A 27,728-nucleotide genomic window follows, 5' to 3' on the forward strand; every position below is an offset into this window, starting at 1 on the left:
CTAGTTCAATCTTTAATATTATTTTCTGTTGGGATATTATTAAATGATTCAGTTGAAGTTACAGCAGGTTCACCTCTTCAAGTTTTATATAAATGCTCTCGTAGGGTTACCATATGGCTCCAGAGAAAGGAGGATGGATTGAGACACCCGGGTTTTACTTCCATTGAAAGCAATCTGTCATCTCTTTTTCTGGAGCCATATGGTAACCCTAGTAAAGAGGGAAAAATACCCAGTGGGGGGACTAGGGTGGCTGCTTCACCCTCAGGACCCTGGAGAGGTTGACTCCTGCCTGGATTTCTGTCCTCCTCTGCCCCCACTTGCTATTGGCACCAGGACACTGCTACTTCAAAGGCTGGATTTTCAAGGTAGAGAGCGATTTGCATAAATGCAATATTTCTTGTATGAAAATCTCTCTCCAATTGCGACCTGTTTGTGTTCCTCAGGGACTGCTGGGGAATTTTAGAACATTTCAGGAGATTTGGGAGCCATTAACAAACTATTGTAGTGATTGAATATTATTTTTCCCCTTAAAAATGCACATCCAGGATGGGGGGGAAGTTTTTTTTTTTAAATTTGAATATTAAATAAGGTATATAGGAATGGGGTTTATGGTAGGTTTCTTGAATTTAAAGAATGTTATTGATTAGGGGTGGAGGGGGGATAAATTCTGATATGGATTTTAACAGAATATTAGTGTTGTATTTAAGTTTAAAATGTTATAAATGCTGTTACACTTATTGTAAATTTAAAAAAAATGAATAAAGAATTGGAAAAAAAAGACTGCTGGCTCTTCCTTTCACAGCTTGGGTCTTCAGTCCTAGTCTTCTGGTGCCAGGTTGTCAGAATATCTTTTCCAAATGTTTATACTGAATATGCACTGGACTGACTTGCCTAAATTGCCCCAGGGTAAGTTATAGGCATGATAAGACTGATTCACATACTATGAAACATGGGGGTAGCTGCTAGCAACATAGAAATGTGATGGCAGCATCCACTATCTCATTCTTTCCCTCTTGGCTAAGGCTCTTAACATTTGCATCTCCTCTTCCTATAGGCTAAGGCTCTTTACACTTGCATTGTGAGGTCTTAGAGCTTTATGGTTATAGAAACACAATGGCAGATAAAGGCCTAATGTATAACTTGCTTTACTGGCTGTAGATAATTCAGAGTAATGCCGCTTTCCTTTTGTGTTGTTATAATTCTTCAATATTGTATTACCTGTTAATCTCTTCAAATATAATGGACTAAATATCCTAGTAATTGTTTTCTATTTCTTTTGTCAATTTCCACTATGTTATATTGATCTATTCAAGTTGTAATTATTCTACTTGATTGTAATAAGAAAGTTATTAAAAAAACAAACAAACAAACCCCCCCCCGCCCACAATGGCAGATAAAGGCCAATTGGCCCATCCAGTCTGCCCATCCGCAGTAACCATTATCACATTTACCGCAGTTCCCAGGCAGTGGGCTGCCTCAGATATATCAAGGTCCAGGCTATAGACTTTGGGACAATCCTGGTTTGGACCTCACATCCCAAAGGAATGTGGGATTTGCAGTGCCTGATCTAGCTCATTGACATCCATGCTACAGGTCCCATAATGCACCGGGATGGGGTGGTCAGACATTGAGGACTGTTCCAAAATGTCCAGCCTGGCTATAGAGGGCTTCCCCCACCCTATGCTGTCAGCACTATGTTTATTTAAAAGGAAATCAAAAGGCCGCAGAGGCCAAAGTTGCCCCTGTAAGAATCAAAACCCCCCTTCCGATTTTCTGTTTTATTTCAAGTTGACACACATATAGTAAGTCCAAGTTAGCGAAATACATCCTACTCAGGAACAGATCAGTTTTTGAAGACAAAGAGCTCTGCGGCTTCAGTCTCAGCACCAGCTATTATCTCCCCTCACCTTTTGCATTTTTTTTTTTTTTTGGGGGGCGAGGTTGGAGGGGATTGCTTTTCTTGTGCCTCCAGCAGCTGCTGGCCTCTCAGTTCCGTAACTGAAGTGTGGCTTTTGTGGACTCATCTCACTGCTGGTGTGGCTCTGTGATCAACATGAAGTGGTGGAAGTGGAGGGGGGGGGGTGCAGAAGCACCTGCCACTGTCCATCACTCCAATCTGTATTTTTGCTGTGCTTTTTCTGGTTGTCTCCTATGGTTTTTGACAGTGCCATGTCTTGGTTTCTGCTTCTGTGAGACATTACCCCATAAGATACTGGGGTTTCAGCTCTTTAACAAAAGTGGAGAGGCAGAGAAGTGGGGGGGGCGGTAACTGCTGACAGCAGAAGCAGATAGGCCTGCGGCACCCGGGGCAAGTATCTCAGTTCATTTGTCCGTCTTTCTGTTAGTCTGCTGTGAGCACAGAGGATGCAGGAGGCTGGCAGAGTGGAGCAGGACTCGCTCTAAGATACAGATTCAGGTGAGCATGGCGTGGCACTGATGTAAGACGTTCGCATGCTGGGAGAATACTGGTGGTCCCCGGTAGGCAGCATCCATGAGGGAAGGGAGAGAGAAAAACAGAAATCCACTGGGTCAGTGTTCCTTACGATGAAAGTATGCACACAGCACGGATAACTGATGACCTCAAGGGAGGGGACAGCAGCGTCCTCAGAAAATATAAGCATCCCCCCAAAAAAATAAATACAGCAAGAACATCTGAAGAGAGACTTCAAAGGAGGGGACAGCAGCTCACAGACATCCAAAGTATGACTACAGCAGGGATAACTGTAAAGAAACTTTGGGGAGGGGATGGCAGCATACAGAAATTAAGAGTATGACTACAGCACAGATAATTAAAGAGACCTTGGGGAAGGGAACGGCAGTACCCAGGCATCCAGAGTACGGCACTGGTCAGCATTTTTTTTTTTTTGTTTTTAGTTCAGATATTTTATTAAATATTTTTTTCCCCAAAAGAGAGAGAAAAAAAATCTTGGCACAATAGCAAGGTCATAACATGAGAAAAAAAAAGAATCTTTCAGTAACTAGGGAATTAAAACGTGAATAAGATGATGCAGAATGCAAACAGACATAACATTTCCCCCAAGAACAAAGAAGGAGCTGAAAGTCTCCAATAGGTTACATTTCTACCTGAAAGTCAAAAAACATTTGGTCTCCTCATCAAACCCTGACCTTTTCCTCTATTTATCCAGTTAACTTATTAGGTTAAGGACCGACTATCAGTATTGCCATTTCTCAGATTGCCCATACAATAGTCTGTTTCAGCTTTAGTGGTTAGAGTGCGTGCCACTGAGTATTCTTTTGGGGGCCGAGTCAGCATGAGCTAACTGGATGAGTTAACTCACTTGCAATGGATGAGTTAACCTCACTTGGCATATCGACCACAATGTTCTGCTGAAGAATATTCACTCTTCATTCCAGATGAAAATCACATGTAAAACCAGAAGAAACCAAGATGTGCAGGGACTTACCGAAGGGGGTGGGGAGTGTCGCTCTGCCAGGATCACATTTTCAAATCGAGGACTGCCACTGAACGAAGCGCTTTGATTCCTGCAGAGGAGAGAAGGTGATAGAGTTCTTACCTGGGTACTAGGAAGATGCTCTCCCCCTGCCCCCCAAGGCCTGCTCAGCACCCATGGCTGGCCACAGGTACTCCATGGGACTCTAGTGAGTGGAAGTGGGCCACCATCAGCAAAGGGTGAGTTTAAAGCCATTACAATTCTTGAAATGTTGTCTGCTGCTTCTCATTTCATCACCGTGCCCCCTTGGCATGTGGTACATGGATGGGAAAGACTGAACTCAGGCTGGGATACGATGCTGCTTGACTGCTCGTGTATGCCGGCCAGAACCAATAGTTTTTTTCACATTTCCACTGTGTCTAACCCCAGCCCTGGGCATCTTTCCCTGGGTTAGCTGCCACTTTTCAATCTCGGTGCCGTTCTTGGAGAAAGCAGGCCATGAGGCCTCACAGGACCTCAGGACATCAAGGCCTCACAGGACCAAGAAAATTTTAGTCTCCAAAGGGCACCTGTTGTGCCGTGTAACAGGGTCAAGATGGCTGTGAGGGCGCCATACCAGAACACGAGACCCTGCTCTCTGCTGCCCCACTAAATCCCAGCGGCTCTGAGTGACATGTCGCATTTTAAACTGTGAAACAAGCCTACCCCAGAGCATGCTGATCAATCTTGGCGATAAACAGACAACTTAGCAGAGAGAATAATGGCAGAGGACCTACAGGGGTCCCAGATGGAGAGGAAACCCCAGAGCAGAGAGTTGGAGAAGCTCCAGTCCTTGGCGTTACAGCCCAGTTTGTTGTACCTTTTGCTGTCCCCTGGGCAAGGGTGCCAAGCACAGATGAGAAGACCCGAGGGGTGTTAGCATCCCCCATTGCCCACCAGATGTGTGCGGCAGCTACTCACATGTACTGTGAGATGGGGGCGTTGGAAATGGGTGGGGCCATTCCCTGCAGGCTGTTGCAGCTGCCGCAGCTACTGCGGTAACTAAAGAAGCTGGGCAGGTGTGGCCTGCCCGCCATGCGCAGCGCCTGCCTACGTGCCTGAGGGTTAAAGGGGTCGTCCTCATCCATGTCATCATAATCCAGGTCCCTGCAGAGGAGAAGAAAGAGAAGCACAGGCATGTCAGGGGCTGCGTGGCACCACTAACTTAGTTTCTCTCTCTTTTGTTTGTAGTGATTTTCCTAGAGAAGGAACAAAGAAATGGGGCCTTTTAATCTACCCCGACCCCTCTCCACTTTTGAAAAAACTCTTCTCTGAGCCAGTTCTGCTGCAGTCCCTCCTCTATTCCTGCATCCTGATTATAAACAGCACAGTTACACCACCCAATGTAAAATGCCAAGGTGAACCCAACACACCGTATATTCAAAAATTTTAGACACTAACTCCCAAATTTTATTAACGATTCCCAAAATTAGACATGCAGTTATAAAGGCGAGACAGACATGTGGTAAAAGTGGATAGCGTAGCTGGTTTTAAGAAAGGTTTGGACAAATTACTGGAGGAAAAGTCCATAGTCTGTTATTGAGCAAGACATGGGAGAAGCCACTGCTTGCCCTGGATTGGTAGCATGGAATGTTGCTACTCTTTGGGATTCTGGAATCTTGATACTCTTTGGGATTCTAGACTCTTTTGTTACTCCTTGGGTTTTGGCCAGATGCTAGGGACTTAGATTGGCCACCGTGAGAACGGGCTACTGGACTTGATGGACAGTTTGTCTGACCCAGTAAGGCTTGTCTTATGTTGTTATAAATAATTGGCACTAAGTGATTTATGTTTCTATTCTAGCGTGTCTAGCTTCTTTCATGTGCAAATGCAAAAGAGGCAGAAAGGTGGGAGATGGGCATGTCAGTGGGTTTCCGACTATTCTTGCGCACTTTATAGCTGAGTTGCAATTACGAGCCCAACGGCTGCATTTAGACACCAGCATAGATACAGCACAAGAAGTCATGCCTAATGTTTGATGCGTAACTGCAGTCTTACTAGGGTTACCAGACGCCTGGGAAAACCTAGATATGTCCTCTTTTTAGAGGACAGTTCGGATGCCCAGAGGGATTTCCAAAACCTGGCAGTTTGTCTGGGTTTTGGAAGTCCCTGACCTCAGGATGACATCATATGCAATGACATCATAGCATGCATATGACATCACATCGAGGTCTGCGCATGCGCAGACACGGTCCCAAGCTCGGGGAGGTTCGTGTGTGTGTGTGGGGGGGGGGGACTGGAGGTGAAATGGGGCAGGGCTCAGGGTGGAATGGGGTGGGACCAGGTATCCTTTTTTTTTTTTTTTTTTTTTAGGAAATCTGGCAACCCTAGGTCTTAGACTTGTGTGTTGTGGAAGATTTGATGCGCTACTCCACCAGAATAGAAAACTGGCTTAGTGTCTATTTTTTTGCACATAAATTCAATATATGTCACTAAATGTTATCCCTAATTTCTCTTCAACTGTGAATTAGAAACCTGCAAAAAAAACCCCAAAAACCCCAAAACCAACAACCCAGAGGTCTTGACAAGCAGAAGTACCTGCCTGCTCTCATGTAGGCTGAAAGGCTTAAATTCCATCCCGATGCTGGGGAGCTCTATAGGCTGCGATGCCATACATCACATAAGAACATAAGAATAGCTCTACTGGGTCAGACCAATGGTCCATCCAGCCCAGTAGTCAGTCCTCATGGTAGCCAATCCAGGTCATTAGTATCTGGCCAAAACCCAAGGAGCAGCAACATTCCATGTTACTGATCCAGGGCAAGCAGTGGCTTCCTCCACGTCTTTCTCAATAACAGACTATGGACTTTTCCTCCAGGAACTTGTCCAAAACTTTTTTTTATACCAGCTACGCTATCTTCTCTTACCACAACCTCTGGCAATACGTTCCAGAGCTTAACTATTCTCTGAGTGAAAAAATATTTCCTCCTATCAGTTTTAAAAGTATTTCCCTGTAACTTCATCGAGTGTCCCCTACTCTTTGTCATTTTTGACAGTGAAAAATCAATCCACTTGTACCCGTTCTACTCCACTCGGGATTTTGTAGACTTTAATCATATTTCCCCCTCAACCGTCTCTTTTTCAAACTAAAGAGCCCTAACCTGTAAAGACTTTTTCCAGACTACATGTTCTGACTTTTAGAGGCTCCTGGGCGGTTAAATCGCCTGGTTAAGTGTCACTGAAATCGACTGTTTTGGGGGAACACAGCTGCTAGGTTAATTTTCTCTCAGGGTAAATTCCACCGAGCTTCTCCTTTGTTGACCAAGTTACACCGGCTCCCAGTTCCTGAAAGAGTGAAATTTAATCCTTCTTTGGTTTATTACCAGAGGGACATATTGAATATATTTTATTACCGAATAATTGGTTGTTTTCAAGGACTGTGTAAAAGTTAGTTGGGTTTTCTGTCGGTAAAGAATCTTAAATCCCAAAAAATATTTTATCACATGTCAGAAGGTGGAGTGGTCTCTTTGCAAATCCAACTACTGCCATCCCATCTACAGTTCTGAAAAGCTATAAAAAGTGCATTTGTGTTTTGGGAGCGGGAGGTACAGAGGGGGAGCAGTGGCCTAACTGGGAGGTTATTTATAAGGGCTTGTTTACACCTACTCTGTCCATTATGTGGAAAATGGCTATAAAATGTATTATAGGTGGTATTTTACCCCCGATAGGGTGCAGCGTAATTTGGGACGGGGTTCAGACAGTTGTTGGAGGAACTGTGGGGGCCGGGGGGATTTTTTGCATATCTGGTGGGTTTGCCCTGCTGTTAAGGAATTCCTTGGTTTACGAGCATAATTCATTCCAGAAGCATGCTCATAAACCAAATTGCTCATATATCAAAGCGAGTTTCCCCATAGGAAGTAAGGGAAACTCGCTTTGATTCGTTCCACCTCCTCCCCTCTCCCCGAGGCTACCTGCGCTGCTCCATCACCCCCCCCCCACTCAAACCGTCATTGCACCCCCCCGCCCGCGAACGCCCCCCGCAAGAACCGCATCGCACCCCCTTGCTGGAAGCGGCATCCACCCGCCCAACCAAACAAGCTCCTTACCCCATCTGCTGCATGCCGGTGCCATTTAAGGAAAGATCCCACCTCTTGCCTGGGCTGGGCCTTGAGCATCTGAGAGAATGAGAGCCAGAAGGCCTTGAGCATGCGCAGATGCTTAAGGCCCAGCCCAGGCAAGAGGCTGGATCTTTCCTTAAATGACACTGGCACGTAGCAGATGGGGTAAGGAGCTTGTTTGGGTGGGTGGGCGGACGGATGCCGCTTCCAGCACGGGGGTGCGATGAGGTTCTTGTGGGGGGGCGTTTCCGAGCGGAGGGTGCGATGCCAGTTTGAGCGGGGAGGGGGGGGTGCTCGTTTAGTGGGACAGTGCTCGTTTTGCGAGTTAAGGTTTGCGGGAGTGTTATGCTTGTCTTGCAAAACACTCGCAAACCGGGTTGCTCGCAAACCGAGGTTCCACTGTATTGGCAACTGGTAGGATGCCTGCTGGTACGTGTGTTGCAGAAACATTGCCCAGTGTGTTTAGAGAGTACCAGGCTTTATGAACAGAAATTTCCAGCTTGTGTGTTTACAGCCGCCCGGTTGACATTAGCCCATCGCTGGAGGTCTCCGGCTATCCCTGGTTGCCATGAGATATATCACCAGCTGGACTACCTCCAACTGATGTCTAAGTTGACGGCTCTTCATCGTAAGACTTTGGGTAACTATCATAAGGTGTGGGATAATTATGTGCAGTGGCAAGCAGTACAATCAACGTCAGTCCCCCTCTCTAATCAATGTCTACATGGCTTTGTTGGGACACATGTTATCTGACCTAAAACTGAAATCATATATATACGCAGATGACCTCACTATTATCATCTCCATAACCTCGCTGACAGAAGAGACGGAACAATTCACCTCTTCCTTCCTCACCAAGATAGAACAATGGACCACACTATTCAAATTAAAACTGAACCCAGAAAAAAACAAAATTTTCCTGGCAAGTCCTACCTACAAGCTAACAAATACATCTTTGAAATTGAATGGCCTAGACTACCCAATTAACCCTACCATCAAAATCCTTGGAGTCATACTGGACCTTCGAAGATCATACTAGCGCTCATGTTAAAAAATGCTTTTGTACCCTCTGGAAACTTCGCACCATTAAACGCTACTTCGACTTCCTCTCCTTTCGCCTGCTGGTCCAATCACTAATCTTAAGCATCTTAGACTACTGCAACATTATATACCTAGGATCCTTCAAGAAAACCATCAAACGCCTGAGAATCGTACAGAATGCTGCCGTTCGCCTCATCTACGATCTCAAAAGATCAGATCATGTAAGCCCTTATTACAAGAAACTGCACTGGCTGCCGATGGAGGCAAGGATCATCTTCAAATTTGCTTGCCTCTGCTTCAAAACCTTAACAGGATCTTCCCGTCAGAACACTTTGAATTTTCAGGCCCCACTCGCACACGTAATGTCTACCTGTTTGCCTTCCCCTCCTTAAAAGGCTGTATCTACAAGAGATTCCTTGATAGATCCCTGGCATTCCAAGCAGGCAAATGGAATAAATGCTTAACCACCCTCATTTCACATTCACCCTCCTACCAAACTTTCAGGAAATCAATCAAAACTTATTTCTTTGACAAATTTCTCTGACTCCCTCCCCACCTTATATCCCTGCCTTGTATCTCTGATATGCCTCCAGCTATACCTAACTACTCCTGTCATGTTAAGTTAATCAGAATGTCTTGTATGTAACTTCGCTGTCTATGTACAGTCTCTTCCTCTGTTAACCGCTCTGAATGTAATGGTACTGCGGTATACAAAAATAAAGTTATTATTATTATTATTTTAGTAACATAGAAACATAGAAATAGACGGCAGATAAGGGCCACGGCCCATCTAGTCTGCCCACCCCAATGACCCTCCCCTACCTTTCTCTGAATAGATCCCACGTGTCTATCCCATTTGTCCTTAAAATCAGGCACGCTGCTGGCCTCAATAACCTGAAGTGGAAGACTATTCCAGCGATCAACCACCCTTTCAGTGAAAAAGAATTTCCTGGTGTCCCCGTGCAGTTTCCCGCCCCTGATTTTCCATGGATGCCCCCTTGTTGCCGCGGGACCCTTGAAAAAGAAGATATTTTCTTCCACCTCGATGCGGCCCGTGAGATACTTGAATGTCTCGATCATGTCACCCCTCTCTCTGCGTTCCTCGAGTGAATACAGCTGCAACTTATCCAGCCGTTCCTTGTACGGGAGATCCTTGAGTCCCGAGACCATCCGGGTAGCCATTCTCTGGACCGACTCCAGTCTTAGCACATCCTTACGGTAATGCGGCCTCCAGAATTGCACACAGTATTCCAGGTGGGGCCTCACCATGGATCTATACAATGGCATAATGACTTCAGGCTTACGGCTGACGAAACTCCTGCGTATGCAACCTATGATTTGCCTTGCCTTGGATGAAGCTTGCTCCACTTGATTGGCAGTGTTCATGTTCTTACTGACAATCACCCCTAAGTCTCATTCTGCTTCAGTTCTTGTTAGGATCTCACCATTAAGGGTGTAAGTCTTGCATGGATTTTGGCTGCCCAGGTGCATGACTTTGCATTTTTTGGCATTGAAGCTGAGTTGCCAGGACCTAGACCAGCGCTCCAGTAGGAGTAGGTCGTGCATCATGTTGTCGGACATTGAATTTATGTCTGTTGTGCTTTTGCCCACTACATTGCTTAGTTTGGCGTCATCGGCGAATAATGTTATTTTACCTCGCAGCCCTTCTGCCAAGTCTCTTATAAAGATGTTGAATAGGATCGGGCCCAGGACCGAGCCCTGCGGCACTCCACTGATTACCTCCGTCATTTCGGAGGGGGTGCCGTTCACCACTATCCTCTGAAACCTACCTCCAAGCCAGTTCCCAACCCATTTCGTCAATGTGTCACCCAATCCTATAGAACTCATCTTGCTCAGCAACCTGCGGTGTGGTACGCTATCGAATGCTTTACTAAAGTCCAGGTATACGATGTCCAGGGACTCCCCAACATCCAGCTTCCTCGTCACCCAGTCAAAGAAGCTGATCAGGTTGGATTGGCAGGATCTCCCCTTAGTAAATCCATGTTGACGGGGATCCCGTAGATTCTCCTCGTTCAGGATTGTATCCAATTGGCGTTTGATTAGAGTTTCCATTAGTTTGCACACTATTGATGTGAGACTCACCGGTCTGTAGTTTGCTGTCTCCATCTTGGAGCCTTTCTTGTGGAGTGAAATGACGTTAGCCATCTTCCAGTCCAACGGGACGTTACCCGTACTAAGGGAGAGATTGAAGAGCGCGGATAGCGGTTCCGCCAAGACATCACACAACTCCCTGAGCACCCTGGGGTGTAGGTTGTCAGGCCCCATTGCCTTGTTAACCTTAAGCTTTGACAGCTTTGATGGCTGCTCCGTGTCCATGTTGTCTAGTTGATTGCTGCTGGGCTGTTTGGGGGGAAGGGGTGGAGGGTTGGGGGGGGGATGGGAAAAAAATGGAAAAATTTTGAGAGTGTTAAGATGTCTTTTTGAATTGTTTGTACTTGGCTATGCTATTTTGATGATATGGAGGATTTTGATTATTGTGTTCTGTTATGTGTTTCTCTCTTGAAATAAACTATTCAAAAAAGCATATTTGTATCTGGATAATAGGTGATATTTAATGCATTTGATAGTCTCTAAGTGAATGTTATGGTGCTGATTTTCCTTTCATTATGTTTTGCTTCTTCAGATTGTAAGCAGACTTATTTTGACTGTAATCCACTTAGAACGCTCTTTGAAAATAAGTGGAATATAGTATAGTCAAGTGGTTGATGTTCAGAACCGTAACCGGCCATGCTCACCACATACCTAGGACCACATAAAAGTCTTTCTGCACTGAATATCACACTTAACTGATCCTTTTGCAATGAAAATAGCTAAGAATTTAAAGGACATAGTTTGGGGTAGAGGAAGCTTTTGGCAGAGGGGCCAGGACAGACCTTCGTTAGCCCCCCCCCCCCCCACCCTTCCTCACCTGTTCTGGAAGCGTTTACAGGCACGAGGCAGGCTGCAGATGGCGGTGGTGAAGGCCAGAGCGGACAGGAAGGAGAAGAGGAGGAGGAAGAGGAGTCCCTCTATGCCATCGTAACAGAGACCCTTCAAGGCATCAACGTAATCCTAGGAGAGAGCAGAGATCCCATGCCATCAGGGATTCGGTCTGTCCTTGGCTTCCTAGCGACCGTGTGAGGATGGAGACACCACAGGCAGCTGAGCTAGGCCTAACTTTTATTAAAGAAATACTCAGTCTAAAAATCTTAAAGTCTGGGAGAAGCACAGAGGGCTTAGATAAAGTCTGGGATGTAGACAGGCTCAGTATCAGGAATGCCCTCCATATCTCTCTGGTTACCTTGTGAAGTCCTCGGCAATTGAGCAGAGCCACAAGGTGGTGGAAGCTGCCCTCAGTAGAGTTCAGTACACCCTGCACCACCATTAGGTTCTTCTGTTATGAAGAGAGGGAAACAAACAAAACACAACATTAGAACAGACATTTATTTTACAATCTGTAGCTTAGCTTAGTTTAGATTATTTCTAAGAACATAACATGAGAACCTAAGAATTGCCATACTAGGACAGACCAAAGGTCCAACAGTGGCCAATCCAAGTACCAGGCAGAAACCCCAAAAGTAGCAACATTCCAGAGCTGAGATTGTGATGTCATAATGCCTCATTCTACCAATGCTTAAGAGCCAATATCATCAGTGATGTCACAATGGCTCGATTGTCCTATACTTAGCTCACATAAGAACATAAGAGCTGCCATATTGGGAGAGACCAAAGGTTCATCAAGCCCAGTATCCTGTTTCCAACAGTGGCCAACCCAGGTCCCAAGTACTTAGCTACATCCCAAGTAGTCAAACAGATTTTATGCTGCTTAGCCTAGGAATAAGCAGTGGATTTCCCCAAGTCCATCTCAATAATGGCCTATGGACTTCTCTTTTAGGAAATTAGCCAAACCTTTTTTTAAACCCTGCTAAGCTAACTGATTTCACCACATTCCCCAAAGCGGATTACAAAAGTGTACATACACAATAAAAGCAATTAACCCCAAATATCATCACAGTGCAGCAGTCCTGTCCCCATTACAGGGCAGTGTCCCTGTGCACTGTCGGTGGCCTCGTTTCATTCCAATGAGATGTCCGTGGTCCTCTGGCCAATCTGCCTCTTAAGAACAGCATTTGAGCTGTGATCCTCCAAGAAGCATTTTTCCAGGACCAGTGGCTGGTGAAAGCCATCATTGACCATGCCAACTTTTACCTCTGCTGTTGGGAACTGAGGCACAGCTTCCTGCTCCAGGCCGTGCAGCTGGGAATGAACGTTGGACAGTCCCCTCTGCGACATGGTCAGCCTCTGGGAGCAAAGAGAAAGCAGAGATTGTAAAAACAGTCTGGGCCTCACATCAGCCTTTCTGTTTTGTCTAAAACCCTTTTTTGTACACACATGGCTACTGCAGTGTGACCCTGGATCAGAAAGCTCGTTATGCATTTTGAAGTTGATTTTGAGTCACTAAAGAACACAGCCTGAGCTTTGTAGTCCACTATCACTCTGCAGTAACTCAGCAAAGGAAGAACAAAGGTTTTGTAAGATGGACCAATGTGGATTTGAACTGGGACCTGTAGAGCCACTGAAAGTCTTCCGTGGCACTCCAAGCCACCCTTATATGATGACAGTCTCACCCGCCTGTCTCACTCTTCTGGTCTCTAGAGAGCACATGAGAGGATAGAGGTGAGGGTATTAGGCATTAAAGGTGATTTTCCATACCTGCTGGAAGGGGCTGACCACATCCTGGTTACATGCCAGGAAGTACTGAAGCACCTCTAGAAGAAAAGAAAGAGGTTGTGAGTATGCCACAGAGCTGTCACCTTTGTCAGGTGCTAGAAATGAGTGGGGCAACATGTCACTGCGCACAGGGGCTGCGATGCGAGGCGAATCTTACCCAGCCTGACCCCCGTCCACAGGTGCGTCGTGTTCAGCACATAAGTGTCCGGACTGGAGCAGAAGTCGCTCAGACCCTGGGGGGAGAAGAGAAACAGACACTCGTTTGTGCGTCTCAAGAATAGATTGTTTTGGTACAAAGACGCAGCCACCTCCAGTGTGCCACTTCTGCATTATCTGTTCTCCTTAGCCTGCTGTATCTCATCATAAGCACTGCTCCCTGCAGCCCCAGGGGAAGATCGCTGATACAACCAAATGTGGCCATCTTTATGGGGGAACACCTCAGACTGTAGAAATTGTGGAGTTGGGGCAAAAGCTTTTCAAATGGGTCGAGGAGCTAATATTTGTTTCAGATACGATATGGCACCAGGAAGTATAAGTCCATGGTTGTGGAGAATTTTAAATAAAAAGATTCATTGGAATGGGATATCGCATCCCTGCTCAACCCTGGCTCTGGCTTTCACCCTGCTGGGACTGACTGATTTGGAAAGCTAATTGCGGCTGACAGAAGTGATGAGAAAATCACTGACCCGGTGCTGAGCAAGTAAACCTCTCTGGCTGCTCGGGTGGAGAAAGCAGAGACAAAACTGAATTCCAAGGCAGGTACCAGTGCTACTGATAGTCATATACATATGGTGTGAAAACAGCACAGACAGATGAAGAGCTGATTTTCATCAGGTCCCCATGCAGACATCACATTGATACATATACAGCACAGACAGGTGGAAAGTAATCTTCAGCAGAGTCACAGGCAGGTATCACACTGGCACACGTAAACCATGAATACAGCACTGACACCTGAAGAGCAGCTCTCTATCAGAGACCCATACAGGCATCACACTGACACACAAAGCATGAATACAGCCCTGACAGCTGGAGAGCAGATCTTCATCAGAGCCCCATGCAGGGGGTCACACTGATAACAAGTATAACATAACATAATAGCAGACTTCTAGACCGCATAGCCATTAGTTCAATGTGGTTAACAAAAGATTATGCTATGGGAAAATACAGTATTAGTGAGATGCGAAGAAATTTAGCTAGTCAGAAATATGGAGAAAAGAAAAGTCTTCAAAAGTTTTCTATAGTGCTTATAAGATATGGATCTGATCAATAATGGATGGAAATCTTTATCGTGAGAAGCAGCCTGCTAAGAAAGACAATGCCCATGATGTCTCTTATTTTTACATCCCTTTACAGAAGATTTACTGAGATGGTGCGGTATATAAACCCAAGGTTTAGTTTAGTTTAGAATGTAAATAGGGTGTGAGATTTTCTACTCCTCTCATGAGTCATGATGAATACAGCACAGACAGATGAAGAGATGATCTTTTCTCTTTCAGCACAGCCAGAGATGAACTTACCACAGCAGCAGCTGTCTCCAACCCCATGGATCCCCAGCTCAAGATGAGCACTAAAAAACTCATCACAGTCATCCTGCAAAAGGAGAGAGAAAAACAAGTCAAAAGGAATTCTGATCAGGCACACATGAAGCCTGTGGGTGGGTCTCTCGCCATCCACTTTCTCCAAAACTGTCATCAGGAGCCATTTTAAGAGGTCTTTCTGGTTACACCTCCTCTTCCATGTGAGAGCTACCAGCCTTTCTCCTTACCCCTAGTCTCTGGCTCTTATCGGGGAGCCAATGCACATATCCTGGGTATCTAAAAACATAGAAACATGATGGCAGATAAAGGCCAAATGGCCCAGCCAGTCTGTCCATCCGCAGTAACCATTATCTCTCTAAGAAAACCCACGTGCCTATCCCAGGCCCTCTTGAATTTAGACACAGACAGTCTCTGTCTCTCCCACTCTTTCTGTAAAAAAGTATTTCCATACATTACTCCGGAGCCTATCACCTCTTAACTTCATCCTATGCCCTCTCATTGCAGAATTTCTTTTCAAATGAAAGAGACTCAACTCATGCACATTTATATTACGTAAGTATTTAAACGTCTCTTATCACATATCCCCTCTCCCGCCTTTCCTCCAAAGTACTGTATACAGATTGAGATCTTTAAGTCTGTCCCCATATGCCTTATCACGAAGACCACACACCATTTTAGTAGCCTTCCTCTAGACCGACTCCATCTTTTTTATATCTTTTTGAAGGTGCGGCCTCCAGAATTGTACACAATATTCTAAATGAGGTCTCACCAAAGTCTTATACAGGGGCATCAATACCTCCTTTTTCCTACTAGCCATACCTCTCCCAATGCAACCTAGCATCCTTCTAGCTTTTACCGTCACCTTTTCAACCTGTTTGGCCACCTTAAGATCATCACATACAATCACACCCAAGCCTCCCTCCTTATAAACTCTAGTTGCCTGTATACAAGTAACACATTTGCACAGCGCTGCAGTTCTCATTTGGCCAGCAGGTGCCGCACTTACACTATCACCAACCACTTGATCTGCTTGGCAAGTCCCAGTAAGGTGAAGAGAGCGATGATGAGGTTCAAGAGGAAGAGGAGGATGTATGCCAGCCACCTGCAGAGAAAGGCATCAGAATGTGACATCCAGCACCAGGGCTGCTGGGTCAGAATTGGGACTGCATCCTTTAGAGACTCCCCAACTAGTGATAGGTGTCCTTATGGGTTCAGTACGGCCATGCTGCATCACTTCTGGTCTTACCTGTAATCCTCCATGAAGGTGATCTGCTCTGCCAGCTCGGCAGGGCTGAGGCTAGCGCTCCTCCAAAAGGGGATGTGGCTGAGGTGGTGGGCCACGGCCTCCATCTGCCGTCGGGTGCTCCTAATGGTGACCAGGAACTCTGTGCGCCGGGAAAAGATGTCCTCCAGTCGGGTCAGGTCGCTCCTCACTACCGTGCCCAGCAGCTCCACTGTGTCTGAGACCTGAGGAGGGAGGAGGGAGGAGAAACCTCATGATACCCCAGGGCTGTTTGTGGGTCTCTGTGTTTGAAGGAAGGAATCCTCCCTGTGGGTGTATTAGGGTTAGAGCCAGGTATGGAAGAGAGAATTAGATGGGTCGGACTTCAGATGGGAGTGGGACTTCTGGTGCTACGCTGAACAGATTAACAAACTATATATAACTCTCATATCCAGAGGGCCAGACTGAGCCAGTGTGGGAGAGGAAGGCCAGAGAGGCTGTTTGGATTCATTCCTCTAAGGGGCAGTGTGCAAAGGAGACCTGCCACTTGTTCAGGGCTGGAATCAGTGCATGAAGGACACCCGCCTTTTCCCCAGGGTTGAGTTGAGATTTTCTCCGGGTGCGAAGGCTCTGTCTGTGGTGTGTCCTCCACTCACCAGCAGGTCGATGGCGGTCAGCGTGTCGTTGGCATTCATGAGGGAATGGGCCACCTGATAGGTGCCATCATTGGTTTCACTGTTCCCATAGAAGCCGACTCCGATAGCAGCACTGAAAAAGGGCCAAAGAGAAAAAGAGAGAAGTTCCTTTCTGTCCCAAATCTTCCCACAATGTAACATCTTTAATTAGACAGTGAACTTTGATTACTCTTATTTTTAGGGAGGGGGGGGTGACCTTGAATGAAGTGTGGGCTGTCCTTCTCCCCTCTTTGTTTCTGCTAACAACCCCAGCCAAAGAGGAGACCTGAAAACAGACTTCCCCCCCTTTAAAAAAATGATGAACAGTATGTTGGAGGCAGATTTAAAATAGGCCTTGATAATTTATTTGGAAACATCTCTCACTTCCCCCACCACCACATAACGCTGATGGATCTAGGAGTGAAATCATTTCCCTGGATTACTGAGACTGGAAAGGGTGAGGGGAGGCAGTCCCTCAATGCTTCTCCCGGATTTAGCGAACAGAGGGGCCAAGCATTTGAAATCCAGCCAGGTGCCACGTGAAAAGCCTGCCACCCCAGGAAAATGCAAGGCAGGTGAAGGGCAAGGAAGAGGGCCTCAGGCTCCCCAGATTTCACCAGGGACATGACAGGAAAGGAGAGCATTGCCGCAAGTGACTTTTGTGCTTTTCATCTCCAGCCCAGTAATTTTCTTTGCATGAAATGTGACAGCTTCTCCCTATCATTAAAGGGTGGGTTAAGCGTGTGTGTGTGTGGGGGGGGGGGGGAGGTGCATTGCATCTAAGGGAGACTGTCAGCTGGAAGGAGGTGGAGGAGAGTATGGGAAACATCTGGGCTGGCATCCTATCCTGTACCTCTTCTGCCCCACACAGACTGGCACACTAGCCAATCTTTTTACCACAGCACGAGGACCCCGGAGCTGGTCCTGGGCGGAGTTCCAGCATGGCCTGGAAATGGACAGACTGGGAAAATGGGGGAGCAGAGTCCTGGCAAGCTTGACCCACAGGAGGCGGCCTCGCTTATAGCTGGCACCGGGAGTGAACCCGTCGGGCACAGGGCTTGGAGTCGCTCATGGTATCTCATTGCCAGTTGTACTGGCCCCTAGCCACTGGGCACAGCTTTTGATTGTATGGCTAACTGTGGTTTGGGGATTTTTTTAAAACTCTTCTTCTCGTATGAACAACTTACCAGGCCACCTCTGCCTTCTATCATTTGTCAGCTGTAGCAGCATTTTGGAGATGCGTAGCCATGGTCATTAGATACACCCATGGCTGCTTTAGTTTGCAAAGCATAATCTACTACATCCCTCTGCCAAGCAGTAATGCCATCAAGGCTATGATGGGAAAACAAAAAAAAATAAATAAAGAATGCTCCCTCACTGGGTGAAATGGTAGGAACTGACCTGTGCCCTCCTGCTCCCTCCTTCCCCCCCTGTCATTCTCATTCAGGCCTTCCGCACCCCCTCTCCACCCCACATTCAGATCCGAGTTGCCTTGGAGACAGGCTGCTCTGCAAACTCACAATGAAGGAGAGGAGGAAGGGAGGGGGGGGACCATTTTCATGTTAATAGAGCTGGTGGGAAAATCATGGCCCTCTAGGAAAGAGTGAGCCGAGGGGGGAGGAGAGCAGAGAGGCCTTTGCAACTCCCAGCTAGCCAGCTTTTAACCCCTTGCAAGAAAAGAGAAAGGGGGGATTTGTGAGCTGGCCAAGTGCTACCATGCTCTCTTTTCTACATTCTCTGCATTTCTGTCCCCCTCCCCCTCCCCAGTGCACAGATCTCTCTTAAGATGGTGATTATGTCTGTCTTCAATCACAAGATCAGCACAACCTCCAGGTCTCACTTCTCCCACAGTTCACCAGCACTGGACCAGACATGATGGAGTTTTGTGAAGCTGTGGCATCAGGCTGGAAAGCCTACTAGGTCTGATTAAAGATTCAGTCATAAGAACAGCCTTACTGGGTCAGACCAATGGTCCATCAAGCCCAGTAGCCCGTTCTCACGGTGGCCAATCCAGGTCACTAGTACCTGGCCAAAACCCAATGAGTAGCAACATTCCATGATACCGATCCAGGGCAAGCAGTGGCTTCCACCATGTCTTTCTCAATAACAGACTATGGACTTTTTCTCCAGGAACTTGTCCAAACCTTTCTTAAAACCAGCTACGCTATCCGCTCAGAGTCAATTATGCTTAGAGAACTGCCATGGCTAGTCTGGGGCAGGAAGCCCCTGTGTTCACCTGAGAGACCCCTTTTATGCTTCTAGCATCAAGTATGATGTGGTACTACATATGCCCTACTCAATTTGTGCTTGCCATTCTCAGGGCTCTAGCCTTAGTCTCCAACTACTGAAGCCACCTTCAAAGCCCCACTCCAGCCATGACTGGGGCACAGACCATAGAAGTCTACCCAGCACCACGGAGCTTGTGTAGATCCCATGCCTTCTGTGTGTTTATCCCATGCATTTTTTAAATCCTGTTACCATTTCCATTCCCACCTGCTCTAGTGGAAAGCTGTTCCAAAAATCCACCACCCTATGTATGAAAAAGTGCTTCCTGATGTTATTCCATCCTCAGTGTCACCCCATCCCCCCTTTACAATCTAAACTCATGTCCTCTAATTCTACCACCTTCCCTCCTGTGGAAAAAGCTTGTTTGTATAGTAATACCTTTCAAATATTTGAAGGTCTGTATTATATCACCCCTGTTTCTTCTTTCCTCTAGGGCAGGGGTCTCCAAACTTTTCACCTCAAGGGCCACATTGGGTACTTCTGAACTTTTCAACGGGCCATGGTAAAAAAAGAAAGATAAATACTAAAGATATATGAGCGCCAGAGCTACCTACAGCGCCACAAATTGGCACTGTCGATCGAGGCCGAACAAGTACGAAGTAATACCACGAAGTATACAATTACGATTCAGTATTAAATAAAGTTGCGACAAAGATTAATATTAACATAATATGGAATATCAATATATTTTGAACACAATTTTAATTAAATGCATGCGAAATCTATCAACACCCCATGTGTTGGTTTTTTTTTGTTGCAGATTCTCACTGGAAAATTAGTGCAATTGGCGCTTTTTTGCGGGACGGATAAAATCATATTGCGGGCCGCGCTTTGGAGACCCCTACTCTAGGGTGTACATCTTCAGGTCACCAAGTCTCTCCTTGTGGCATAAACTTCATACCATTTTCGTTGCTTTTCTCTGAACTGCTTCCAGTCTTTTTACATCCTTAATCCAATATGGCCTCCAAAACTGAACACAGCACTCCAAGTGGGGCCTCACCCATGACTTGTACAGGAACATCAACACCTCCTTTCTTCTGCTGGTTTTACCCCTGTCTATGCAGCCTAGCATCCTTCTGGCTGTGGCCACTGCCTTGTCACGTTTTTCCGTTGCCTTCAGATCCTCGGGCATCTTAAACATAAGAACATAAGAACATAAGCAGTGCCTCCGCCGGGTCAGACCATAGGTCCATCATGCCCAGCAGTCCGCTCCCACGGCGGCCCAAACAGGTCACCTGTCTGAATCACCAGAAGGGGCCCCCTTGCCACCCTGGTTTCCCATTGAAGTCCTATCTTCCCATCGAAGTCCTAACCCTCCGGTTTTGCACATGCACGACCTGGTCGGGTTTCTATACTTATTTCCTGGATACTTCTCTCAGTATCCCACGATCCCTTTATCCCTCAGGAATCCGTCCAATCCCTGTTTGAATCCCTGTACCGTACTCTGCCCGACCACCTCCTCCGGCAGCGCATTCCAAGTGTCCACGACCCTCTGGGTGAAAAAAAACTTCCTTGCATTTGTTTTGAACCTATCTCCCTTCAGTTTCTCCGAGTGCCCCCTCGTACATGTTGTTCCCTTCAGTCTGAAGAATCTGTCCCTATCCACCCTCTCTATGCCCCTCATGATCTTGAAGGTCTCTATCATATCTCCCCTGAGCCTCCTTTTTTCCAGGGAGAAGAGCCCCAGCCTATCCAACCTCTCGGCGTATGGGCAGTGATCTTCACCTCGAGATCCCCTCCTGAGCTGTGCTTAGCAATCTCTCTCCTCCTATTTCATACATCTCCTTTGGATTTCTGCCCCCAAGTGCATCACTCTAAACTTCTTTACATTCAATTTTAACTGCCAAACTTTTAACCATTCTTCTAATTTTTTGGAGGTCTCTTCTGGTTTCTACTCTCTCCAGGGTATCCAGTCCATTAACTATCTTTGCGTCACCTGCAAAAATGCAAACATTTCCTAGTAACTCTTCAGCAGTGTCTCACACAAATATATTAAATAGAATCGGCCTCACTACCAACTCCTGAAGCACTCCACTACTCACCTTCCTTTCCTCCAAAGTGATCATTTAGTAACTGTCCCTGAAACAGAAAGAGAGAGCTCCAATCAAAGGGAAGAGATGTCTATTGAGCATCATGATAGCGCAAATTCCGGAGGTAGCTAAAAACTGATCCATTTAGATCCCAAACCTGAGTCAAAGCCAATGGGCTCCAGACAAAGACATGAACTGCGCAGCCAGCATTATGACCGAGAGAACAGGCTCTATCCAAAGGGAAGACCTGTCCATTCAGCACCATGACAGAACACACATTCCAGATGGAACACACATTCCAAATTCATTAATTGAATTTGAGGATCATGCCAGGTACTAGATTTATCACTGGTAGAAAGAAGAAACTGGGCTAGGTAGACCTTTTATCTGATCCAGCATGGCTTTATGTTCTTAGGAATTTATATTTCACCCTTTAATCCTGTAGAATATATAGGTTACATTACAATAACAAACAGTAACCAAACTTGAGGCAAAGAGTGTGCTCCAGAAAGAGGCACTGGCTATTCGCTCAACTTTATCTATAGAGAATCCAAAGGTAGGAGCTGTCCATTCAGCACCACGATAGACAACAGGGGTTCTGGAGGCAACTAAGTGCAATCCATTCAGTACCAAACCTGAGGCAAAGAGTGTCTTTTAGACACAGGCATGAGCTGTCCACTCAGCTTTATCTACAGAGAACCCAGAGTAAGAGCTGTCCATTCAACACCACAAAAGACAGTGTGGGTTCTGAAAGCAACTAAGTACAATCCATTCAGTCTGAGGCTGGACGTTTTGTGGACGACGTCCACAAACCCAGTAGGAAAAATGTTCAAAGCTGCCAAATATCTTTTATTTTTGAAAATGAGCTAGATATAAGTTTTGGTCCAAGTTAGGACATCTACCCAGGGCTCGGTACTTGGGCTGATCCTATTTAATATTTATATCAATGACCTGGAAGACGGAATATCCAGTGAGATCATTAAGTTTGCAGACGACACAAAGCTATGCCGGGCAATCAGATCGCAGGAGGATATCGAGGAAGTCCAGAGCGACTTGTATCGGTTAGAGAAATGGGCAGAGCAATGGCAGATGAAGTTCAACGTGGAGAAATGCAAAGTAATGCATTTAGGTAATAAGAATAAGGAACACGAGTATAGAATGTCAGGCGCAACTCTGGGTAAGAGCGAACAAGAAAAAGACCTGGGTGTACTGATAGATAGGACCCTGAAGCCATCGGCACAATGCGCGGCAGCAGCAAAGAAAGCAAACAGAATGTTAGGCATGATAAAGAAAGGAATCACGAGTAGATCGAAGAAAGTCATAATGCCACTTTATAGAGCAATGGTCAGACCACACTTGGAATACTGTGTCCAACATTGGTCTCCCAACCTAAAGAAGGATATAAAACTACTGGAGAAGGTTCAGAGACGAGCAACGAAGCTAATAAGAGGTATGGAGAACTTGGAATATGAGGAACGACTCAAGAAACTGGAACTGTTCTCCCTTGAGAAGAGGAGGCTGCGAGGGGACATGATCGAGACGTTCAAAATACTGAAAGGCATCGATAAAATAGAGCAGGAAAATAAATTATTTACATTGTCCAACATGTCATGGACAAGAGGACATGGTTTGAAGCTAAGGGGGGACAAGTCCAGGACAAATGTCAGGAAGTTCTGCTTCACGCAGCGAGTGGTGGACGCCTGGAATGCTCTCCCAAAGGAGGTTATTAAGGAATCCACTGTGTTAGGATTCAAAGGCAAATTAGATGCGCATCTCATTACGAGAGGCATAGAGGGTTATGGGTGACTAAAACTACATCAGGTATATACCTGATAGAGCCTCCGCGTGTGCGGATCGCCGGATTAGATGGACCATGGGTCTGATCCGGAGATGGCAGTTCTTATGTTACCTTTGTTGTCCATTTTCAAAAATAAAAACATCCATGTGAAAAACGCACAAAAGCAACTACCTTGACTGATCGCGACAGAGGAATGAATCCCCATCAGCTGAGCCAGTTTTGGAGATTCCTGGTAGCTCAGCTGATGGGGATTCCCCCTGCCAGGATCTGCTGAGCCATGGAGCCCTACACTCCTCCCCGACATCCCAGACCTCCCCTGACATCCCCTAACAATCTCCACTCCCCTCAACATTCCTGGGTCCCCTTCCCATATTCCTGGACCCCCTGTACTTTTGGATGAGAAAACGGCAGGAGGGAAACCCACTCCCTTCTGCGTACAGGGCTAAGTGCTGTAAATGACAGGGCTTCCCCCCTCCCAAAGCAACTTGGGATGCAGTGGGAGGAGCCAAAGGTCCTGATTGGCTCAAAATCGCCAAATCACATCTCCAAGCTGAAGAGCCCTAGCCACTTTAACCTTTCCTCAAAGGAAAGTCGTCCCAAACCTTTTAATCATTTTTGTCGCCCTTCTCTGTACCTTTTATAATTTCGCTATACAGTGTTCCCCCAGTGGTTCACAGTCAGCGGTTCGTGGTCCCGGTCATTCATGGTATTTTCTGACCGCAAACCACCGACAAGGAGCGGGCAGCAGGAGAGAGCAGCCGGAGCGCCATGAGTGCAGGAAATCACTCACAGTACGCTCCGACCGCCTCTTCCTGCACTAAGTCGGGCCTTATCCAATCAGGAGCTCCTGATTGGATAAGGCCCGACTTAATGCAGGAAGAGATGGTCGGAGTGTACCGCGAGTGATTTCCTGCACTTGCGGCACTCCGGCTGCTCTCCTGCTGCCCTTTTAAGGCTCCCCCATGAAAAACCGTATTCGTGGTTTTTCGAGATTCGTAGGGGTTCCTGGAACAGAGCCCCCGTGAATCTCGGGAGAGTACTGTATCTTTTTTGAGATACAGTGACCAGAATTGCACACAATATTCGAGGTGTGGCCATACCATAGGGCAATATAAGGGCATTATAACATTTTCATCTTTGTTTTCCATTCCTTTCCTGATAATTCCTAACATTCTATTTGCTTTCTTAGCAGCTGCCACACATTGAGCTGACGGTTTCAATGTATCCTCAACAATGACACCTAGATCCTTTTCCTGGGCAGTGACTCCTAGCACAGAACCCAGCATCACATAGCTATAGTTCAGGTTCCTTTTTCCCACATGCATCACTTTGCACTTGCTCACATTAAACATCATCTGCCATTTTGATACCCAGTCTCTCAAACTCGCAAAGTCATCTTGCAATTTTTCACAATCCTTTTGCGATTTTACAACTTTAAACAACTTTGTGTCATCAGCAAAATTAAATATCTCACTAGTTATTCCCATCTCCAGATCATTGATAAATATGTTAAAAAGCAGTGGTCCCAGCACAGACCCCTGAAGATCCCTAACATTTACCCTTCTTCATTGAGAATACTAATCATTTACCCTACTCTCTGTTTTTATCTTTTAACCAGTTCTTAATCCATAATAAGACATTACCTCCTATCCCATGGCTTTCTAATTTCATTAGGAGTCTTTCATGAGGTACTTTGTCAAATGCTTTTTGAAAATCACGATTCACAATATCAACTCAACTCACCTTTATCCACATGTTTATTCTCTCCTTCAAAGAAATATACAGTAGTAGATTGGTGAGGTAAGATTTCAATATCAATTCAACTCACCTTTATCCACATGTTTATTCTCCCCTTCAAAGAAATATACAGTAGTAGATTGGTGACGTAAGATTTCAATATCAATTCAACTCACCTTTATCCACATGTTTATTCTCCCCTTCGAAGAAATATGCAGTAGTAGATTGGTGAGGTAAGATTTCCCTTGACTAAATCCAGGATGGTTTTGTCTGATTAATCCGTGTTTATGAACAGTATATGCTCTGTAATTTTGTTTTTTATATGTGGTATCAGACCAATTTTCTGGATCATTTTTAACAATTGGCATTACATTGGCCACCCTCCAGTCTTCTGGTACCACGCTGGATTTTAAAGATAAATTACAAATTACATACTAATAGCTCTGTAAGTCCATTTTTCAGTTCTGTCAGGTACTCTGAGATGTCTACCATCAGGTCCAGGCAGTTTGCTACTCTTTGCCTCATAGTAGAGAATGACAGGCAGTTTGCTACTCTTTGCCTCTTAGTAGAGAATGACACGGTGGTTGTTACCCATGGTGAGCCATGGGTAACCCGCCGAAACGGTGGCAAAAAAAAAAGGTCACCGCAAGTACGGGGACAAGGCCATTCACCACCCTGTGGAGCGGTGAATGGTCTTGTCTCCGCAGTTAAAGGAGTGATCACGCGCAGTGAACAAGTGTGTGGTCTGGCAACCCCTCTCTCCTGCTGGCCAGCTGTGCATCTCCCTCCCTACCTTTCCCTTACTTTCTCTTTGTGGCAATTTCTATAAGGCTATCCATTGTATTGCAGCCAGAGCCTTGAAGTCGCGTCGCGTGTGGCTGCTGGAAAATTCTCCTCTGACACAACTTCCTGTTTTCGGTTGCATCGGAGACTTTTCCAGCAGCCAACACGACATGACTTCAAGGCTCCAGCTGCAATACAATGGATAGCCTTATAGAAATCACCACAAAGAGAAGGTAAGGGAAAGGGAAAGGGAGGGAGGGAGATGCATAGCTGGCCAGTGGGAGGGAACTGCTGGACCACGCAAAGGGTGCTGGGGGTGGGGGGATGGAGAGGAGAAGACCCTGAAGCAGCCTGAAGGAAACTGGGGAAGAAAGAGAGGGGAGAAGATGCTGGGAACTGAGGAAGAGAGAGTAGGGAGAAGATGCTGGGAAAAGGGGAAGAGAGAGTAGGGAGAAGACACTGGAAGGGAAATGGGGAAGACAAGAGTGGGCAGAAGACGCTGGAAGGGAAATGGGGAAGACAAGAGTGGGCAGAAGACAGAGATGTCAGATTATGGGGGGAGCGGAAGGAAGAAGATGGGTGCAAGACCAATTGGGGGGGATGGGAGAGGCACAGTAACAGAGCAAATGGAAGATGCTGAGAGAAGACAGACAGTGGATGGAAGGAATTGAATGAGAAGATGAGGAAAGCAGAAACCAGACAACAAAGGTAGAAAAAAAAATTCTATTTCTTTTTTTTGCTTCAGGATAAAGTAGTATATTAGTTGTGTTGATAAAAATTTATAAACAAAGCCCTGCCAGCTGAACATCTCTTTCTCCAGTTCAGCAGCCAGAACTTTGATTTATAAGGAAGGAATAAGCTAAATATTGCAGTACTGAGGCTTATATGGATGCTGCGGGGATGGAGACGGGGCGGTGAAGGGGACAGAATTTTTCCCTGTGTCATTCTCTACCTCTTAGCTGTGCTTTATACTGATACTATGGAAATTTTAAAACAACCCCTTTAAATGCTAGCCTATGGATTATAACAGAGACTTTCTATGTTAAGAAAAAACTATCCTTAAACTCCCTTGCTAGCAATGAAGCAGTAAGGGAGGAGGGCAAGAGGCAGACTAACCAATCTTGGCACCTCCATCCCCCATATTTCTTTGGGTTTTTGATGGAGCAAGCAGCATTTCCAACCTGCTGCTCATGCCGGCTTCAGCTCTCTCTCTGAAATCACTTCCTGGGGTCCTCACATGTTACACCCTTTCCAATCCCTTCACTGTCACCCCTCCCAGTCTCCACCCTCCATATTCCTTCTTTCTTCACCCCTCTTTTCCCAAGTGAGTACCACTTTTCTTCCCATCATCCTTTCATTGTGTGTTTGGGGCTCAGAGAAACACAGCACCGCACAATACTTTGCTGTCTGATGCTGGAACTAGACTGTTGCACTTTCTTGCAAACTGAGACACTGCACTACCCCTTGGAGGTATGGGAGGGTCAGTGAGGGAGAAGGGAGAGTGAGGCTCCATTGCCTTGCTGTTATCATCATTTCAGTTTTAGCTGGGTCCTGGCCCCTGGTTTCCCACGGTGATTCTATAGAAAAGGACGTAATTGGTGGCACTCATCACAGCTGAGGAAATATGGGAGACTTGTGGGGAGCAGGGAGCTCTGCATTCATCCCATTTATTCATCATAGGTATTTTGCAAACTCAATTGGAAGGGGGTCCTCAGAACCAGAGAATGACATGGGAACGGGTACCCACAGTTAGCCATGGGGTGGGAACAGAGCCCATGGAAACAGGGGTAGGGACGGAGACAGGGGCAAACTTTGTCCCCATGTCATTCTTTAAAAACTTGACTAGTATCAATATATTAAAACTTAACACATCTTAGACAATTGGCAACTGAATTCAATAATTTAAAAAAACAAACAAACCTGCAGAAGCTGCTTTTGGATTTAAATGAGCTACTGATAAATTACATTATTTGTGTCTTGTCTGCTTTTGATGTGGCAATAAGAGTCTTGTCTGCTGATCAGACTCCTACCATCTGCAACGTCCTTCCATCATGTGCCCAGTTGCTCAAACATCTTACTGTAACTGCAACAGATTCATCCATCATTGCTGGCATCGAGGAACTTTTCCAGGATTCAAGAGCCACTTATTTTCCTGTTTAGGTTCTTTTCTACACCCATGTATGAAAGACAATCAAATTACATTCCCAGATGATATTAAAACATAAGAACATAAGAACATAAGCAGTGCCTCTGCCGGGTCAGACCACAGGTCCATCCCGCCCAGCAGTCCGCCCCCGCGGCGGCCCAACAGGTCATGACCTGCCTTAATCACCAGAAGGGTCCCCTATTGCCCCCTAGGTTTGTCATCGAAGTCT

The 27,728-nt window shown here is 46.1% G+C and overlaps 1 protein-coding gene across 2 annotated transcripts in view; it reads right to left on the bottom strand.

Moving 5' to 3' along the window:
- Positions 1-1,768: 1,768 nt before the first annotated feature.
- The window catches only part of TTYH1 (tweety family member 1), a 32,291-nt gene continuing 6,331 nt past the window's right edge, over positions 1,769-27,728 (bottom strand). The window contains exons 3-14 of one of the 2 annotated variants that reach the window (XM_033961334.1): positions 16,702-16,813; positions 16,070-16,290; positions 15,830-15,925; positions 14,803-14,875; positions 13,440-13,515; positions 13,265-13,320; positions 12,761-12,853; positions 11,853-11,945; positions 11,481-11,623; positions 4,511-4,559; positions 3,426-3,504; positions 1,769-2,465 (exon numbers count right to left, since the gene is read on the bottom strand). In XM_033961334.1, coding sequence (XP_033817225.1) covers positions 3,466-3,504; positions 4,511-4,559; positions 11,481-11,623; positions 11,853-11,945; positions 12,761-12,853; positions 13,265-13,320; positions 13,440-13,515; positions 14,803-14,875; positions 15,830-15,925; positions 16,070-16,290; positions 16,702-16,813 — 1,051 coding nt within the window. In that variant the 3' untranslated portion in view covers positions 1,769-2,465; positions 3,426-3,465. Of the gene's footprint in view, positions 2,466-3,425; positions 3,505-4,373; positions 4,560-11,480; positions 11,624-11,852; positions 11,946-12,760; positions 12,854-13,264; positions 13,321-13,439; positions 13,516-14,802; positions 14,876-15,829; positions 15,926-16,069; positions 16,291-16,701; positions 16,814-27,728 lie in introns of both variants that reach the window. The other variant, XM_033961333.1, reaches the window with a different exon arrangement.

This window comes from Geotrypetes seraphini, chromosome 10, assembly GCF_902459505.1.
Source record: "Geotrypetes seraphini chromosome 10, aGeoSer1.1, whole genome shotgun sequence".
Classification (NCBI taxonomy): domain Eukaryota; kingdom Metazoa; phylum Chordata; class Amphibia; order Gymnophiona; family Dermophiidae; genus Geotrypetes; species Geotrypetes seraphini.